The 20,789-nt window shown below is 46.5% G+C and overlaps 1 protein-coding gene across 1 annotated transcript in view; it reads left to right on the forward strand.

Moving 5' to 3' along the window:
* Positions 1 to 20,789, forward strand: part of ttc7b (tetratricopeptide repeat domain 7B) — a 345,224-nt gene that overhangs the window by 157,232 nt on the left and 167,203 nt on the right. Inside the window, exons 10-12 of the mRNA XM_038790445.1 lie at positions 2,593 to 2,676; positions 3,742 to 3,846; positions 16,928 to 17,045. Of these exons, the coding sequence (XP_038646373.1) occupies positions 2,593 to 2,676; positions 3,742 to 3,846; positions 16,928 to 17,045 (307 nt within the window). The remainder of the gene's footprint in view (positions 1 to 2,592; positions 2,677 to 3,741; positions 3,847 to 16,927; positions 17,046 to 20,789) is intronic.

The raw sequence follows: 20,789 nt of genomic DNA on the forward strand, positions 1-20,789 counted from the left end.
TGCATAAATTAAATCTGGCCCGGCTAGTAGACCAAATGAAGGATGATTTTCGGAGATGGGACGCGCTCCCGTTGTCTCTGGCTGGGAGGGTGCAGACGGTGAAGATGGCGGTCCTTCCGAGATTCCTGTTTGTGTTTCAATGCCCCCCATCTTTATTCTGCGGTCCTTTTTTAAACGGGTCAACAAAGCGATCTCTGGCTTTGTTTGGGCGGGTAAGATCCCGCGGCTAAGGAAGGTAATGCGTGAGCGGAGTCGGGGAGAGGGCGGGCTGGCGCTGCCAAATTTTAGTAACTATTACTGGGCGGCGAATATAGCCATGATCAGGAAGTGGGTGGTTGTGGGAGGGTTGGCATGGGAGCGTATGGAGGCGGCTTCATGCAGGGGCACCAGTTTGGGGGCGTTGGTAACTGCGCCTCTGCCATTCCCGCCGGCATGGTACTCCAGCAGCCCCGTGGTGGTGGCGGCCCTGAGAGTCTGGGGGCAATGGAGGAGACATTAGGGAGCAGAGGGAGCATTGGTCTGGTCCCCAATCTGTAATAATCACCGGTTTGCTCCTGGAAGTTCCGGATATGGCGGAGAGCAGGGATTCAGACAGTGGGGGATATGTTTATAGAGGGGAAATTTCCGAGTATGAGAGCGCTGGAGGAGAAGTTTGGGTTGGCGAGGGGAAATGAATTTGGGTATCAGCAGGTGCGGGACTTCCTACGTAGACAGGTGTCAACCTTCCCACTTCTACTGCTAAGTGGGATTCAGGACAGGGTAGTTTCCAGAGGGTGGGTAGGAGAGGGGAGCATCTCTGACAGTTGCAAGGAACTTATGGGGTCAGAGGAGGCGCAGACCGAGGAACTGAAGAGCAAGTGGGAGGAGAGATAGAGGATGGTCTATGGGTGGACACGTTGAGTAGAGTCAACTTGTCCTCAACATGTGCCAGGCTCAGCCTGATACAATTCAAGGTCGATCACTGGGCTCACATGACAGTGGCCCGCATGAGCAGATTCTTTGGGGTGGAAGACAGGTGCGCAAAATGTGCGGGAGGGCCAGCTAACCATGTCCACATGTTCTGGACATGTCCGAAGCTTAGGTGATTTTGGCAGGGGTTTGCGGACGTCATGTACACGGTGTTAAAATCAAGGGTGGTGCTGAGTCCAGAGGTGGCAATTTTCGGGGTGTCGGAAGACCCGGGAATCCAGGAGGAGAAAGAGGCAGACATTCTGGCCTTTGCTTCCCTGGTAGCCCGGAGACAGATACTATTAGCTTGGAGGGACTCAAAGCCCCCGAAGTCGGAGACCTGGCTATCGGGCATGGCTAGCTTTCTCTGTTTGGAGAAAATCAAGTTCGCCTTGAGAGGGTCACTGTTGGGGTTCGCCCGGAGGTGGCAACCGTTCGTCGACTTCTTCGCGGAAAATGAATCGTCAGCAGAAGGGGGGGCTTAGTTTAGCTTACAGTAGGGACCTGTAAGGGAGGGAGACAGCTTTTGCACTATGTTTATAGTTTCATGTACATTGTTTATTGTGTTGTTATCATACCAAAAATATCTCAATAAAATGTTTTTTTTAAAAGGGCGCAGTCAGCTGGGAGGGGAAATAACGATTTGTTTGCTCATTTGGTGGGTAAATACCAACTTAACTGGTTGGGTCAAATGGCCTGTTTCCATGTAACTTTTGCATATTTATATATTCCCAAGTTTGAGTGGGATATCTTTCTGATTCAAGATTCAAAGAGTTACTAATAAACCAAACTAGTACTTTACTGACTGAGCCATGGTGAGGGGGAGGTTTTACATAAACCATTATTGCAATTTTGGAGGCTATACCAAGAGTTCCCAAAGAAATTGAGATTGAGAGCGAGAGCTCCGAAATGGTTTGACGATGGAACTGGCCTACCTATTGTTGACCTCGGATAATATATTTTTAGCCAATTGAAAGAAATGAAAGGAAAATACTGTACAACACTGAACTTCTGTAATCTTTTGGCTTTATATTGCTTAAATTTAATCGCATTCTTTGCCATAGTTTTGATGCACAAAAGAGCATTTTAAGCACAATGCAGAACTTTTGCAGGGTTGTAGGACTGGAAGAGGTTACGGACATCGAGAGGACTGACGTCATGGATGGATCTGAAAATGAGGTGACAGTTTTGAAATCGAGCTGGTACTGAAGCAGGTGTCAGTTTGACGCAGCAATGATGGATGAACTGGACTTTTTGGATGTGCTCAAATTTACAGAGCGTGGAAGATGGGAAGCTGGTCAGGAGAGCATTGGAATAGTCAAGTCTAGAGACAGCAAAGACATGGATGAGAATTTCAACAGCTGATAGGCTGAGGCACCTATATTAAACTGTGTTTGCACTGGAACTCCAGTACTGGTACAGAACACTTTTGCTCTTCTGATGTTTCTGGCAAAGGACGTGTTACTCCATTTCATACTGGAGTCAGCTGCAGGTTTAACACTGCAGCTTCATTATCTTCACATAGATGCTACATTCCCATAGTCTTAACACGCCCTTTGAGAATCAGGGAAATTGCCTCTTTTGAAATGCTGAATGTGAGCAATTTTGGAATGAATGTTTTTTTATGTCCTTTTTCAATTTCAGTGCTTAGAACGAGCAATGAAGTTTACATTTGAAGAGTTTCATCTTTGGTACCAGTTTGCATTATCCCTCATGGCTGCTGGCAAGGTAAATACAAACTAAATAAAACATGGTTGTGATACATATTTTTAACTCTATTCAAATCAAATAAAATCATAACTGCCAATAAATGTATTAGTTCTCTGCTATATTCCCTCTGAGGGGCACCTGTCACAGGTGCCACCTTTTGGGCAAGAGGTGAAATGAAGGCCCAGCCTGTTTTCTCAGGTGACCATGAAAGATCCCACAATCCTGCTCGTAGAAAAGCAGGAGATTTCTGCCAAATCTACCCCTCAATGAACGTCACTAAAGCAGTTTATTATGGTCGTTTATTTCATTGCTATTTAGGGGCTTTGCTCGGCACAAACTGACGGCTGCATTGCCTATATCACAGCAAAGACACTTCAACTTCATTTGGCTGGAAAGCACTTCAGGACATTGAGAAATTATGACCGGTGCTTTCGAAATGCAATTCTTCCTTTCTCACTGCTAATTGAGGGAATCCCGCCTGTCAGTTTGTGTGCAGCAAGTTCCCAGAAAAAGCAATGAGGTAATGGATACCCAGTTTTTTTTAAAGTGTTGATTGACGGGTAAATGCTGGTCAGGACACTGGCGAGAACTTGCCTTTGAATGTGCCAGTGGAATCTTTTACTCCCACCTGAGAAGTTTGCATCTCATCTGAAAGCGGGCTCCCGAATGATCCCCTTCGGGCAGCACGGTGGCACAGTTGTTAGCATTGCTGCCTACGGCGCTGAGGACCCGGGTACGAATCCCGGCTCTGGGTCACTGTCCGTGTGGAGTTTGCACCTTCCCCCCGTGTCTGCGTGGGTTTCACCCCCACAACCCAAAGATGTGCAGGTTAGGTGGATTGGCCACGTTAAATTGCCCCTTAATTGGAAAAGAAAAATAATTGGCTACTCTACTGAATGATCCCCTTCAGCGCTGTATAATTCACTGATACTAGATGTGGCATATGGAACTGAAGCTCCTAGTTTTTAATGACTAAGCTGGGTAGAGCCCAGAAGGAGAAGAGAAATGAAAGTATAAATTGGGGTAGTTAGATCTATGAATTCTTTCATAATCGAGTATTTTTCTCTCATTGTCTTTCGTTAGTCTGCCCGGGCAGTAAGGGTACTGAGAGAATGTATAAGACTGAAACCAGATGATCCCACAATTCCACTTCTCGCTACCAAAATGTGCATCGGATCTCTTCACTGGGTAAGTCATGTGAATTCTCTTTGAATGTGATTTCAAAATTCTTGTCCCTTTTTTTTCAGTCCCCTCCTTGTCCCTTCCTATCTCTTTTTTTAAATTTAGAATACCCAATTCATTTTTGCAATTTAGTGTGGCCAATCCACCTACCCTGCACATCTTTGGATTGTGGGGACGAAACCCACGCAAACACGGGGAGAATGTGCAAACTCCACACAGACAGTGACCAGATCCAGGTCCCTTCCTACCTCAACACCCCCTCCAGCCCTACAATCCTTTGAGGTCCCTGTGCTGCCCTAATTCTAGCCTCTCGCCTACCCCAGATTTTGATCACCTCACCATTTGCGCCGGCTCCTTAAGCTGCCTTGGCCCCAAGCTCTGGGATTCGACGTTTTGCCACAGGTTTTTGATTACCTGCCCTAACTTCCCCTTATTTGGTTCATTGCCAAATTTTACCCAATGAGGCTCCTGCGAAGCATTTTGGGATATTTCACTATGCTAAGTCACTATATATGTAGGGTGGCACAATGGCACAGTGGTTAGCACTGCTGTCTCACTGCACCAAGGACCTGGGTTCGATCCCGGCCCCGGATCATTGTCCGTGTGGAGTTTGCACATTCTCCCCGTGTCTGCATGGGTCGTACCCCCACAACCCAAAGATATGCAGGGTAGGTGGATTGGCCCTGCTAAATTGCCCCTAATTGGAAAAAAATAATTGGGTATTCTAAATTTTAAAAAAAACACACTATGTATGTAAAACCCAAACAGGAGGGACAACAAGAATGCGCGGTGGGATAGAAATAAACAACAGGTTTATTACAGTATACACAAAACAACACCCAGGTCAGTGTTTTTAAACAGAGTAGTTTCCCATGTCAAGTGGAAACCCTGTCCCCAACTACCAGGGAAGTTCATACTTAGCCGTGTAAGGGGGGAATTGAATGGAGCGCAGTCCTTGGCCCCCAAAGGGGTCGTAACAATATAAATGCAAATTGTTTCATCCATGAGAATGCCTGCGCATTGCTGCACTCCATCCCCCACCATTACACGGTGCCTTTCACCAATCCCTCTCCTCAGGCCATTTTTATTGAATCTCCTTCCTTTTCCCTGCTCCCATTGTATCACCTGTCACCATTTCCACTTCAGATACTTGTCAGTTCTTCACTTCTGTACTCTATGCCAATCACCACTCCTGCCTCAAAAGTTAATGATTTATCTCCCACGCTCCATCCTGCCATATTCCACCGCCTCCTGCCCCAACAAGCACCCATACCTTTCCCCTCCTTGTGGCAACCAATCCCTTAAAAAGCCACCCTACACCCCAAGATTCCTCCTTCCCTTAACAATCTGTTCCCCGTTTCCCAAGTGATTTTAGAGACTGCAACCCACCCCACCCTCAATCCTCCGATACCCTCATACTCAGTCCGACGCATCTACAGCTTATCCTGTCCTTACCTCATCATACCCCATCACAAACTTTAACCTCCCTAGTATTATCACATTCATACCCTCTCCAGACATCCCACCAGTGTTACTGAATGCTCCCACAACTCCTTTTACTGCACTGATATGCTGAACATTTCACTATACAGTACTGTGATTGCAATTACACGTGGCATCTCCCATCTAAAGAACAGGGCAGATCGGAAATGACAAGCAGAGGAGGATTGATGAGAAATCATTTTGGAAATTTACCCTTCCTAACAAAACTTTAGATCCGAATTTAAATGTGCGCAGCTGGTGTTTTACAGGCAATGAGTTGCTTTGTGAAGGTGATACGCCCTCTCTCTAAAGTTCCTGTTGCATCAGAACCCATTGTAAAGCAGAGCATTGATCTGTGTGGCAGGTTTGAGCTGCTCAGCATTCTGTGAAAGCAGCATTGTTAGACTGAGGCTCATTAAGTTGCAGACTGTGTTGTCACTAGCGTTTCAGTGCAGAGGGCCAAGGCCCATAGAGCATAGGTGGGTCTCAAATCAGCTTTACTGATTATTCTTCATTGCTGCCACGAGCTGATACTCGGAATAAAGCCTCTCCTCCAGATCAAGGAACCAAACCAAACCACAGTGGGGAAGGGCAAATAAGACAGTCACAAACTAATTCAGACGCATGCAGTGACAGTTTTCTAATTGTTTAATACAGACATGCAGATAAAGATGTTGCCTGTTGTGGGACTGTGCTGGTGAGTACACACGTACATGTCTGATCCCAGGTTGATGCTAAGTGAACTGATCTTGACTTTCTTTGGCCTGAAGTGTGATGTGTTTAGTCTCCCAGAATGGAACATTCTGTGCACCACTTTCAATAGTCCAAGGGAACTGTTGATTTTAAATCCACCATTCCCTCTTTGTTCTATAACATCATCCCACCTCCCTCCCCACCTTCGCCACAGGAACACAATGTCACCATCGACTGATGAAATCTCGCAGTAGAAATTCATATGCAATATGTCTGTTTTGCACCCATAAAATGTGTGAAACCCAGACCGATTTCTCTCCAAGTGTCCTCCTCCTTAAACAGTCCCTTGCGATCAAAAAGTCTTGCTTCCACTCCAGCTCAATGGGTTCCGAGATGGCTGAAGTATCCAATGTGTAATCTGCAGCCTCTGCTGCATGTGGAGTAAATAGTTTTTTGGAGGTTTGTGCGCTTCCTCCAAGTTTGTGCATCTTCCCTTCTGCATGTTGATGACAAAATCCCTTTCAGTATTCAGTGACTTCCCAAATAAGTCTTCTTCATTTTAGTCAGTCTCGAGCCAGGGTCTCCCATTAGTCAGCAGAGATGTTGGATCCTTCGGGGTTGCTTTGAGGACATCCCTAAAGCATCTCTGCTGTCCTTCTGGGAGTCTCCTGATGTGACCGGGTTCTGAATGGAGCAAATGCTTCAGGGGTCTGGTGCCAGTCATAGAAACGACATTTCTGCCCAGTGGAGCTGGTTTTAAGTGATTACTGTCCCAAAGCTGGGCAAGTTGGCTTGGGAGAGGACACTGCTGTTGGAACACCTTTCTTACAACCAGCTTTGGAGGATTTTGAAAAGACACTGCTGGTAGTACATCTCCAGTGCTTTGAAGCGCCTTCTGTAGTCTCCCAGGCAGAGATCACTTTTGGCTGGTCAACCATGACCTCCACCTCAGATTTGAGATCTTGGTCCTCAAATGCTCTTTTCCCCAGTTTAAAAAATTGAGTACCCAATTCATTTCTTTTCCAATTAAGGGGCAATTTAGCGTGGCCAATCCACCTACCCTGCACATCTTTTGGGTTGTGGGGGTGAGACCCATGCAGACACGGGGAGAATGTGCAAACTCCACACGGGCATTGACCCAGAGCCGGGATCAAACCTGGGTCCTCAGCGCCGTGAGGCAGCAATGCTAACCACTGCATCACCGTGCTGCCCTTGCTCTTTTCCCCAGTTGACCGAACGTTGAGCTGGCGATGATGAATTTTGTTGGCTATGTGTACCTTTGTTGAGGGGAGGGCCCTATTATAGTGTCAATAGTCCATGTATTTTAGGATCTCATCATTGACCTTAATCAATTGGGAAAGGTGTTTGCTGTGGGGGCTAGTTGGAAGATTAGTTCTTCATGTGTTTCCTAAATGGCCCATTTTCTCAACTGCTTCCAACGAGTCGACAATGTCCAGGAGCTCAGTTTGAGTGAGTGCAAACACAAACATCACCTGTATACTGAAGCTCAATGATTGATGTCGGAATGGTTTTGGTTTTGGATTGGAGGCAGTGTAAGTTGAACAGTTTCTGACCTGTTCTCTAGACTATCTCCATGTATGTGGATAATTTGCTCGAGATAAGGTGTAGCATTGTAGTGAGAAAAATGGGGAAGAAAGCAATGACCCAACTATGCTTAACCCTGGTTTTCACTGAGATATACACCGTGTATCCAAATAACATCCAGTGAACGTGGCTCTCATCCAGAACCAGAATGTCGGAGCACACGCACCATATCATTTGATTTTGATACTTTTGGAGCATTTACACTCCTGAGCTAAAGGGTAGAACTCAACCAGACCTTCCTGCTGCAATTTGACATTCAGTGCCTTCTGCAAGAAAGTGAGAGTGTGAAGAGGATCGAGCTCGACAGATACTCATCCACCGCGACCCCAACCAATCTCCACTCTGTTAAATACACAGCTGACACGATCTAGACTCAAGTTGATGAGATCATCCGGATGGTTGAGAATCTTTGGAATTGTCTGCCCTAAACAGTTGTAGATGTTCCATTGAGTATATTTAAGTCTGGGATAGACAGAGATTTTGGGTCTCGGGGAATTGAGGGATATGGGAAGCGGGCAGGAAAGTAGAGCTGAGGCTACAGTCAGGCCAGCCATGATTGTATTGTGTGGTGGAGCGTTCTTGCTGCTATTGCTTATATTCTTCTGGAACTAGAAATACAAGTGGCCAGTGTCTATGGCAGTGTACCCAGTCCACATTCACTGCAGTCTAGAAAAGGTGAGGTAGATATTCTTCAGTTGAAATATCCGAGAAGGCATGGTTCTGAATGATTGATTGCTGCATGTCCCTGAAGTCCATTTCTGAAGATAGATAAGAGAATAGAGCTGGCCAGAGGTTGGCATTTCTGCATTGGTACATTGCAGAGTGTATCTGTAACAGTGAAATTAATCATTATTTAATTAGTTGCTTTAAGCTAGTGCTATTGAGAGGCATACAGAGGAAAATGGTTCATGCAATGAATTATTAATAAGTTACTGAATAAAACACCTGGACTGATGTTCTAATTGGATATACATCCTTTAATCTATGATAATAAATTACTTCTGTCTCGTGTCATTTGCAGCAATAATTTAATTAACTCCTGGGATTAAGGAAACAGCTCAAATATTTCAAACCATGATTTTAGCTTTCAAATAACATGCAAAAGCTTTTCTCCCTCTTTAATTTTTGTCTTCCTCTCTTATAGCTAGTTGCCTTAATCTTTGACAAAGATGCTTTGACAAAGGGTCATCTAGACTCGGGACGTTCTTTTCTCTCCCTACAGATGCTGCCAGACCTGCTGAGATTTTCCAGCATTTTCTCTTTGCCTTAATCTTGCATCTGAGTCAGAGGGTTGAAGGTTCAACCCCTCTTCTAGGGTCTTGTACAGATATTCCAGGCAGATGCTGCAGTGCAGTGCTGAGGGAGTGCTGCACTGACAGGAGTGCCGTTTTTCAGGTGGCACAGTAAACAGTGATCCTATATGCCTCTTCAAGGTCATGTTGCACAGCTCAGATGAGAGATGGGAGCTCTCGTGATAATATGGTTATCTTCATCTTCACTACCTAAATCAACCGAGTAAAAATAAAATCGACCAACAGGTTCTACCATTGCTGGCTAAGGGATCTTGCTGGTGAAATTTAGTTGACACAATTGACCTTCAGAACATAGCCACTGATCATCAAGGTTCGCTGTAAGCAGAACATATTGAGCCATTTGGAGAGACATGATAAACTATGAAAGAGTGTTGTTTCAAGGGGAAGGTGGGAGAGTGGGGGGTAACAAGCCAGACTGAATCTCAGAACATCTTATTCATCTCCAGCTCTGAAATCTAAATGAGGGAAAGAATGAGGAACAAACACTCAAGCCTGTAATTAAACAGTATAAAAATAAGATTAAATGTTTACCTACGCAACTTTGAATTCATCAGGGTACATTTGAGCACAGCGGGGTTTGTCTGTGGACTTTCAACTTCTCCATAGTTGGAACTAAACCCTCACAAAGAGTTTGGTGCATTGTTGCATAAATTTATACCTCTTGCAAAATAGATGGCAGTATAAACAATAGCGCGCTGAAGACCTCTTGTGTTTAAGGTATGAGTGGGCATGTAAAGCTGAGCACTGGGAGACTCGTATGGATACCAAAGCTTCCTGGGCTGTGTTGACTTTACTGACCTCAAACAGACGGCAATATGGCTGGCAAAAAGAAATTTGCAAGAACTATCGAGATTAACAGTGTCTTAACAGTTACGTTAGAAGGAAAAGCGTAGTCAAGGTTAATGTAGGCCCTTGAAAACAGATGCCAACAATACTGGAAAACAAAAAGGTAATCGTTGCATAATTACTTGATGTCAATCTTCACAGTGGCGGAAGAGAATAATACACTTGACATTCTGGGGAAATTAGTAACGAATCAAGGACTTGAACTTAGTAAAGTTAATGTAAGTACGAAAACAGTCTTGGAAAAAAATAATGCGACTAAAGACTGACAAATCCTCAAGATCTGATGTTTTCTACCCCATAATTTCAAAAGTAGTAGGTGAGGAAATTGCTGATGCTATAACCATAATCTTCAAAAGCTATCTTGATTCTAGAATGGCTCCTTTCGATTGGAAAATTGCACATGTAATTCCATTATTTAAGAAAGACGAAAGAGAGACAAACCAGATTATTGTGTAACGTTTTTTTCTGAGTAAGTTATTGGAACCTGTAATTAAGGACAGTAGCTGAGCGCTTGCAGTAATTTCAGCTTATCAGAGAGAGTTACATAGATTTATATGATTATTATTATTATAAAAAAGGTGGTCCTATCGAACAAATGTATTTGAACTTTTGAGGAAGTAAGTATTGGACAGAGAAAGTCTGTGGACTAAATTAATATGGACTTCCAGGCTGCATTTAATAAGATTCTAGTGGCGTCACATGGGAGCTATGCTAGACCTCAACTATCCATTATATTTACTAACAACCTGGGTAATAACTTTGCCATTGGCACAAAGATTGAAAACAGAGTAAGTAATGTAAAGAGAACTTGAATTTACAAAGCAACATTGATAAAGTTGCCCAAACTGGACAAAAGGATTTCTATGCCCTTAAGTGTGAGGTTATCCATTTTGGACTTAAAAAGACAGATCCACCGATGGAGGACCTAATAAAATCAGCGGCAGGGCATTGAGGAGAGAAGTTAGAAAAGGCTTCTTCACATCTCCCCGCAAAGTGTTGCAAAAGTGTGGGAAGCTCTCCCACAAAAAGCAGGCGATGCTAACTCACAATAATTTTGAATCTTCGAGATTGATATCCTTTTGCTAGACAAGGGTATTTGAGTGATTTAGAGTCAAGGCCGGTGTATAGAGTTAAGATACAGAGCAGCCATGATCATATTAAATGGTGGAACAGACTTGAGGAGCTGTGTAGCCTCCCATGTTTCTAAGACTGAGTGAGAATGAGTTAAATTAGGCCTACAGTCTCTGGAGTTTTGAAGAATGAGAGGCGAACTCATTGAAGCAGACAATGGGGCTTGATAGAGTGTTTCTGTAGATCAGGCAATCTAAAACATGGGGTCGCCTTCTCGGGATCAGAGCTGATCATTTAAGAGATCCACCCCCCCGACCCAACTCTATGACTGTCGCAGAGTCACACCGAGGCACCCTCCACTCCCAAATGCTGCCTCCACTTCCCCTCCCACACCCTTAGGACCAACACCACCACTGGGCTCACAGAGTACCTGCCCGGCGGCAATGATTGACAACTCAGCCCTCAAACTTGTTCCCCCACACAATGCCGCCTCCTCCACCCCCTCTCCCTTCATTATACGCCCTCACTAGCAGTGGCCCCATGACCGCCCCAAACTTTTTGTAAAACTCCACTGGGAGCTAGTCCGGCCCCTGACGGGGGCCTTCGCTGTCTGCATCACCCCCATACTGTCCATCACCTCCCTCAACCCAATTGGGACCCCAGCTCCTCTAGTTTGGGAAACTCCAGCCCGTCCAAAAACCGCCGCATCCCCTCCTCTCCTGGCCGGAGGCTCAGACACGTATAAAACAATACAGCACAGGAACAGGCCTTTCGGCCCTCCAAGCCTTGACCGGTCATGATACCACCCTTGGCCAAATCCCTCAGCACTTCCAAGTGCCGTATTCCTCTATAAAAGAACAATATAGCCTTCAGTAAAATACCTCTGATGTGCCATTCACCCCCTAGGGGTCTATCACCACCTTACTCTTATCATCCCCCGCTGCCTCTTGCTGATGGGCCAACATCCTTCTCGCATTCTCCCCATACTTATATACTGCCCGTCTGGCCCTCGGTAACTGCCCCACCGCCTTCCCCTGGACACTAGCCCAAACTCCATCTGGAGCCTCTGCCTCTCTCCTTCAACAGCCCTGCCTCTGAATACATCCTGTCTAACCTCAAAATCGCGTCCACCAGCCTTGCTATCTCCACCCAGTCTGCTTTCTCCTTGTGCGCCCGAATTGAAACGAGCTCCCCCCTGACCAATGCCTTGAGCACTCCCGGGCCACACGCAAGTCCACCCAGTGTGGCCCGTGGTCCGAGACGAGAATCGCCGAATACCCCGAGTCGATCACCCCTCCCCGAAACGTCTTATCAATCCGGGAGTACATGAGGTGCACCTGGAAGAAGAATGAAAATTCCTTTAACCTCGGCCCCCCAAACCTCCACGGGTCCACCCCCCACCCATGGAGCGACGTGACCATGGGCCGCTGGTCCTGACACTGGCCGGGCTTGCTGCAGGAGAGCGGGGCCCTGCTAGGGCTTTTGGGGGGCAGGGACTGGGCAGTGTTCAGGCACCAATTACCATTGCCGCTGCGCACCCGACTGACCACCCACCTGGGCCGCTGGTTCTGCAGAATACCAGCGGCTGGAGGGTACTCCCGCCCAACCCCCACTCTGCAACCCACCCTCTGCCATCCCCCCCACCCAAAACCGGCCGCCACCTGCTGGCGGGGCATCACAGCTCGCCCAAGGGCTGTGACCTCAGTAGCCCATACAGGGAGGAGCGAGATGGGGGCTGAAGAACGTACCACTGGTAAGGGCAGCGGGGATGGGTGCCAGGGCCAGAGGCCCCTCCCCCACCCAGAACATGTGGGGCAGAGTCCCCACTGCCAACTAGGGAAACTGTGTAGCACGTTGGATCTCGTTGGACCTCATTAGGCACGGGGGTACGCAGATGCTAACATGTCTGCCTTTCACCCCCTGCAGACAATGGATATTGGAATACAACCAGCAATAGTGGCCTTCCTCCTAGACGCCGTAGCCCTGGGGGATGCTCTGTGGCTATACGTGCTGGAGCTGTTCGAAGTGGGGGAATCTGCAGCAGCGGAGCCTGCCCCAGAGGAACAGGAGGCAGCCTCTGAGGTTGGAGAGCTGGCACCCAACAGGCCATGGAGGAGGTGCAAAGGAGGGGCCGTATCGGAAGCGCGTGTCATTCGAGAACCTGCCGGACCAGGTATGCCGTCGAAGACTCCTGAGCAGGGGGACAGTGTGACATATCTTCCAGATCGTGGTGCACCTGGAACCGTGGGTGTATGGGGGAGAACACCCACTCCCAGTGGCCATCAATTTGGCGGTCGCCTACGCAACAGGATCCCTCCAGGTGCCGAGTGGGGATCTGTTCAGAATCTCTCCGAGCTCGGTGCACAGGTGAATCTGCTCCATCACAGAGGCCCTATATGACCAGTCGGCTCAATACATCCATTTCAGTGTGGACACAGCCCACCAGGATGCCTGGGCAGCTGGGTTCGTCGCCATCGCTGGGATGCCCCGGGTCCAGGGGGTGATCAACGGGATGCCTGTCGTCCTGTGAGCACCTGCAGATGACAGGCCGGTCTTCACAAACCGAAAGGGGTTCCCCTCGATGAACGTGCAGCTGGTGTGAGACCATCAGATACGCATCATGCACGTCTGCACCCGACACCCAGGCAGTGTGCACGATGCCTTCATCCTGGCATACTTGACGGTTCCCGGCCTCTTTGAGGTGCACCCCTGTCTGGGGAGATGAGGCTCCTGGGCGTCGGGTTATTCGCTACGGTCGTGGATGATGACTATCCGGAGGCCACAAACCGACGCAGAGACCCGCTCCAACAATGCCCATGCTGCAGCCAGAGGTCTGATTGAGCGATGCTTTGGCCTCCTGAAGATGCGGTTCAGATGCCTGGACCATTCTGATGGGGCCTCAAGTATGACACTGGGAGTGTCGCCCGCCTCATGGCAGCCTGCTGCGTCCTCCACAACATCACACAGCAGAGGGGCGACATGCTGGAGGAGGGGGATGAACGCCAGGCCTCCTGATACATACCTGCTGCACTATGGGGTTGGCAGTAAAGTGGGTCTGGTCCATGGGATGGAGGATGATGACAACCCGCTCTGCGATGAGCTCCACATCATTTAACAATGTCTGTCTCCTGCCCAAGGTAGCAATTTCCACCGTCCGCCTGGGTGATCCCTGCATGTGAACTGGCCATTCCACCACATGGTCCCATCGAATCCCTGGGGTAGGGGAGATGGGGGGGGGGGGGGGGGGGGGGGGGGGGGGGGGATCGGAGCAGTGAACACTGGCTGCCCACAACGTCTGCCCATTCGCGCTCTGCAGCCAGCCCAGACTGGTCCACCCCTCACTCCCTTCTGACAGAACACCGAGGCAGGTTGCAACATTGTACACCTAGCCCCTATCACTAAACTGTCCTGCACCTGTGCCAGCGTAACTGGTGTCTACTTTCCTGGCCTTGCAGGCCCTAATGTTACGTCTAGGTGGATCCCCATGTGGTACATCAGGAGTAGAAGCGGCCTGCTGCGATTCCAGCCCTGTGACCTCGGTCCCCTTTGGCGGGTATCTTTTGGGGTGACTAGGCCTGGATGGGCCTGGTTGCTGCTTGGGTGTCCCAGCTGGCGTGGTGACACCCTGTTCTGCCTGCTGCCCAACAGATGCGCCAGGGTCGGGGTGGGGGGTTCCAAGATGCTGAGGTGTTCCGGAACCTGCCCTGCGGGAGTCACCTCCTCCACTTCCTCCTCCACAATCGATGGGTCTGTCTGTTCCAGAAGCCCGAAACCCGTCTGGAAATCAGGGTGCCACTGTCCTCGTTGCTGTTGTCCCCGTTGCCGTCTTGTTGACTGGGATAGTGTGTGTGGGGAGTGAAGTGTGTATATGAAGCTGCAGCTTGTCAGCCTCCTGAGTGTAAGCCGCAAATCCCACACCGCATCTCATTGGAATTGATTGTGTTCCACGTGGTCCTGGTGCTAGAGTCTAGACCCTTAACGGTCGCTGAGTCAGTCCCGGTGCAGTGCCACTTTTGATGCCTCAGAAGTCCATAAATCCTGTCCCGGCATCAACACTCGGGAACCAAGAATTCCACCGAATGTTTTGCATTCATATGACCCTTCTACAAGTTCCATTCCAGTGATTTGTGAACCACAAAATCTTTAATTGCTGTTTGTGGGACCTTTTAGTACGCAGATTGGCACAGTGTTTCCTAACTTGCAACACTGATTATACTTCAAAAGTACTTAATTAGCTATAAAGTGCTTTGGGACATCCTGAGGTGCTCTCTGAATGCAATTTTTTAAAAATTAGTACTTCTGAAACTCATGTCCCACATGCAGCTCTGTGATAAAGAACGGATAATCTATTTTAGTGATGTTATTTGAGGGCTAAATATTCACCAGGGCACCAGGGAAAGTTCTCTGTCATATTGACATATTGCCATGGGATATTTTACATTTACCTCAGGGAGAAGACAGAGCCTCTGTTGAATGTATCACCTGAAAGACAGCATCTGAAACAGTACAGCATTGCCCCATACTGACAGGGAGTGGGTATGATGAGAAATTAGTGGGCAAAGTAATTCAAATACATTTTGAACAACTGATTGCAGCACATATTATAGACCATATGGAAGATCAGTAAAGCGATTAGTATTGACTTTTACATCCATTGGGCATCAAATTGTGAATTAAAAATCTAAATGTAGAGCAACAAACTTGCAAGGAAATTGCAGAGGATTGCAAGAATTATAGAATAACAATGGAAGCGTTAACTATCCAAATGTAGACTGGGATAGTAGTCGTATAAAGGGCAGAGAGGGGCAAGGGTTCCTACAGTGTGTTCAGGAAAGTTTCCTGCAGCAGTATATTTCCAGAAGGCATTGCTAGACCTGGTTCTTGGGAATGAGGTGGGCCAAGTGGACCAAGTGTCAATTATGGGGACAGTGATATTGCATCATAAGGTTTAGGTTGGCTATGGAATGGGCAAGGAGCGATCCGGAGTAAGAACTTGGGGAAAGCCAGCTTCAATGCAGAATGCAGTAAGATGGATCTGACCCAGAGAAAATGGAATGAAAAGCTGACGGGCAAAACTGTAACTGAACAATGGACTGCCTCGAAAGGAGAGAGAGTTTGGGCGCAGAGTCGAGCTATATCTCCACAACAGGGAGCGGTAGAATGAACAAATCCAGAGCTTCCTGGCTGGGAACAGAGGGGTTGGATGAAGAAGAAAAAGCATGCTTGTGGCATATTAAAAATTTAATGCGGTGAAGGGATTCATTTTGGTCGAACGTGAGGAGACAATATAAAATAAAGGGTACTATCCTACAGAGGGTGAAGGAGCACAGGACCTGGATGTTCATGGGCATAAAAAATTAAAGCTGGTAGGTCAAGTTGAGAGAGCATTTAATAAAGGACACAGCATCCTGGCTCTATTAATAGCGGCTTAGAGTATTAAAGGAGTTAAACTTGTATAAAACACTAGTTTGGTCTAAACTAGAGTATTGTGTCCAGTTTTGGGAGCCACACTTTAAGAAGAATGTGAAAGCTTAAGAGAACATCTTGAGAAATATTCCAGAAGCATTGTTCCAGGGTGAAGAACTTCAGTTACATGGATAGATTGAAGAAATTGGGACTATTTTCCTTGGAGAAGAGACGGCTGGGTGGGGATTTGATCAAACTCATGAGGGGTCTCGATTGAGTAGATCGGGAAAAACAATCTTATTCATGGAAGGATCGACAATAAGAGGCGCAGATTTACGTAATCGGCAAAAGAAGCAATAGAGGCACGAGAAAACGTCTTCATGCAGCAGATGTTTAGAATGTAGAATGTCTGAGAGTGTGGTGGAGGCAAGTTCAATAAAGGCACCCAAGAGGGAACTGGATTATCCGAAATGGAGGAACATGCAGGACTACAGGGAAAAGACAGGGGAATTGCCACTTCGGAGAGCCAGCACAGAAATAATGGCCTCCTCCTGTGCTGTGGCCATTCTCTAGTTCTGAGATTTATGGATATGAAAATTTACAAGCAAGCAAAACAACTTTTTTTGCAGTCAGTTTTTTTTAAACATGATCTGTTTATTTTTATTTTTCAGTTGGGAGAGGGCGAGCAGTTTGCCAAGATGGTGACGGAAATGAGTGAAAAAGAACCCGAGTTTCGAGCTAAAGGCTTTTTAGCTCTCGGCTTGACGTACAGTCTCCAGGCCACAGATGGTAAGGGCACCAGAAAACCCCAGAAAGCTTTTCAACCTGACCCCATGGTATATGCTGTGTCGTGCAATCCTCCACCCTGTATTCTCATTATGATGAAACGTAGAATATCACTGTTTACTATAACTCATTCTTTCCCAGGGCTTCAAAGTCACTAAGCTCCCTAGTCTGATTTTCCTACAGCTTACCAGCATTCAACATATTGATGCCACCAAACGTCCATTTAATTGGGGCTTTGACCCTCCATCTTGGGTTTTTACTTCATCATTTATGTCCCAGCACTCATCATACCTATGTCTCAAACCGATTTGGGACAGAGAGAAAGGGTAGAAGTTCCATTTTTAATGGTTAATGGACCGACATCATTCAACTTTTAAAATTGCATCTCAATTCTGTCTACATCGTATATAAAATAGTATTGTGCAGACGGAGGCCATTTGGCCCATCGAGTCTGCATCAACTCTTTCAAAGAAGAACCCGGTTAGTCGCACTCGCTCTTTTGCCACATCAATGAATTCTTTGACTCCTTTAAGAATTTATTAAATTCCCTTTTCAAAGCCACAATACAAGTACTCACTATACAACTTAGATGGCAGTATGGAGAGTAAATTTGACACAAAGACCATCTATATTGTGAGTAATGTAAAAGAGAGCAGATATTAAGTGAATGAAGAAAACTGTGACCAATGGATTTCGATATTCATGAGTGTGAGGTCATTTAATTTGGACCTCAGAAGGATAGAACAGAAGGATAAATTATAGAAAGCTGGGAGCAGTTAAACTCCTAAGGGACTTATGGGGCCATGTACATAGATCAGTAAAATGTCATGAAAGAGATACAAAACAAAATCAAGAAGTTAAAGGAATGCTGGTCTTTTTATCTGGAGGACTGGAGTATGATGGGATTGGAAGTGATGCCCAGCTTTACAAAGCCCTGGTTAAACCACACCTTGAGTACTGTAGTTCAGTTCTGGGCATCACACCTTAGTATTAACAATGGTCTTGGAGGGAGTGCAGGGTAGATTTACCAGAATTATATCCGGTTAACTTCCAGGGATCGAATACACAAACTAAGGTTGCATCCCCTGGAATCTCAAACATTGAAGTGATTTGATTGTAGCTTTAAAAATATTAAGGAGAATGTAGGGTGGATTACTATGTTGTTTGGCGAATCTAGGACTACAGCACATCGTTTTCAGGAATGAAATTGGGAAACTCAAAAGGCGGTCGAAGTTTTGGACTGTCTTTCACAAATAGCGGTTGTTGCTCCATCAGTTATTTTTACATCCGAGATTGTTAGATCCCTGTTAACCAGAGGCATTAAGGGCTGTGGGGCAAAGGTGAGTGTATGGAGTTAGGCCGCAAATCAGCCGTAATCCTGCTAAATGGCCCACAAAGGAACAGGCCCACAAAGCTTATTTGTAGTCTCCTGTTCCTATGAGTCAGTATTCCCAACCCTACCAGGCAGTAAATTCCAAAGCCTAGCTACTCGATGAATAAATTATTTTTTCCTCATGTTGTCTCTGGTTCTTTTGCCAATCACCTCATGTCTGGCCCTTCTGTTATCGACCCTTCGAGCTTTGGAAACAGTTTGCTTTTATTTACTCGAAACTCTTGATTTTAAACGCCTCTATCAAGTCTCCTTATGCCCCAGTTTCTCCATTCTATTTGTGTAATTGATTATTGAAGATAAGCTTAGGACCCTAATTACTCTGAAAAATTCAGGCTACACAAAGCTGCAGACCACTGTGTGTGTTTTGTGGATATTTATACACATTCCATTCATGTGATGTGTCCAGAACTCAAGCCCATGAGTGCCTCCCTCTTGTGAACTGTGTTTCATTCTTAGTGTCAGGCTTGACGTTTTATTCACTTGTTCCAGCAGGCATCAGTCTTGCCCTCCTACTCCCCTCTTCAATCTCACAGATACAGATCTTGCACATTCTACATGTTAAAACCATACTAAACCCAGCAGGCTTTGAACCTTGCATTTCCCATCCTGTCACCACCATATCCTGACGGCTTTACCCCACTCTTTCAAATTCTTGTAGTCGAAGGTCTACATCTTATACTCGCAGGTAGGGGTTGCCAGCTCAGGTTGGATGTCTTGCAAGAACTTTCACTACAATCTGTGCCTAAAACCGCTCTTCAGCCAACCAACACAATATCTTTGTGGCTTGCTGCCTTCCCACGTCAGTTGGAAAGCAAACCGTTCCCACAATACTCGATTGAATAATTTTTGACTGTCAGTCAAACAGCCTTTTCTCCACCCCTCATTCTCCAATACTTTTATACACCCCTTTGACATTTCTCCCAGATTTTTCTCTGCAAGGTCCAGGAATGTAAACTTTCATTCCTGGAGATGCCAGGAAAATTTAAGAGGGTTATCAAAGCACAATCTTTCTCCCCCAGCCCTTCCTCCTCCCCACCACCATCCAGTCAGCACCAGCAAAAAGAACAAAGAAAAGTACAGCACAGGGACAGGCCCTTTGGCCTTCCAAACCTACACTGACCATGCTGCCCATCTAACCTAAAGCCTTCTCCACTTCTGGGGTACGTATCCCTCTATTCCCATGCTATTCATGTATTTGTCAAGATGCCCCTTAAACGTCGCTATTGTACCTGCTTCCACCACCTTCTCCGGCAGCGGGTTCCAGGCACCCACTACCCTCTGTGTAAAAAAAAAAAAAAAAAAAAAAAATCACTCATCTGCTCTAAACTTTTCCCCTCACACTGTAAACTTATGTCCTCTTGAAATTGACTCTTCCACCCTGGGAAAAAGCTTCTGACTATCCACTCTGTCCATGCCCCTCATAATGTTGTGGACTTCTATCAGGTCACCCCTCATCCTCTATCGTTGCAGTGAAATCAAACTGAGTTTAGCCAACCTCCCCTCATAGCTAATGCCCTTCATACCAGCCAGCATCCTGGTAAACCTCTTCTGGACCCTCTTCAAAGTCTCCACATCCTTCTGGTAGTGTAGCGACAGAATGGAACACTATATTCCAAGCTTGGCCTAACTAAGGTTCTATACAGCTGCAGCATGATTTGCCAATTTTTATACTCAATGCCTCGTCTGATGAAGGCACGTATGCCTCATGCCCTCTTGACTACCTTCTCCACCTGTGTTGCCACTTTCACTAATCTGTGAACCTGGACACACACATCCCTCTGCCTGTCAATACTCTTAAGGGTTCTGCCATTTACTATGTATTTCCCACCTATATTAGGCCTTCCAAAATGAAATGCCACACATTTGCCTGGATTAAACTCCATCTGCCATCTATCCGCCCAAATCTCTAACCGATGTATACCCTGCTGTATCCTCTGACAGTCCTCATCGCTCTCCGCAATTCCACCGACCTTTGTGTCTTCTGCAGACTTACCAATCAGACCAGTTACATTTTCCTCCAAATCATTTATATACAATAAATAGCAAAGTCCCCAGCACTGATCTCTCTGGAGCACCACTAGTCACAGCCCTCCATTCAGAATCGCACCCTTCCACTACTACCCACTGTCTTTTATGACCCAGCCAGTTCTGTTTCTATCTTGCCAGCACATCTATGATCCCATGTGACTTCGCCTTCTGTACCAGTCTACCATGAGGTGCCTTCTCAAAGGCCTTACTGAAGTCTATGTAGACAATATCCACTGCCCTGCCTTCATCAGGGGCTGGTTTAGCTCACCTAGGGGCTGGTTTAGCTCACCAGGCTAAATCGCTGGCTTTTAAAGCAGACCAAGCAG

This window comes from Scyliorhinus canicula, chromosome 2, assembly GCF_902713615.1.
Source record: "Scyliorhinus canicula chromosome 2, sScyCan1.1, whole genome shotgun sequence".
NCBI classification, from domain to species: Eukaryota; Metazoa; Chordata; class Chondrichthyes; order Carcharhiniformes; family Scyliorhinidae; genus Scyliorhinus; species Scyliorhinus canicula.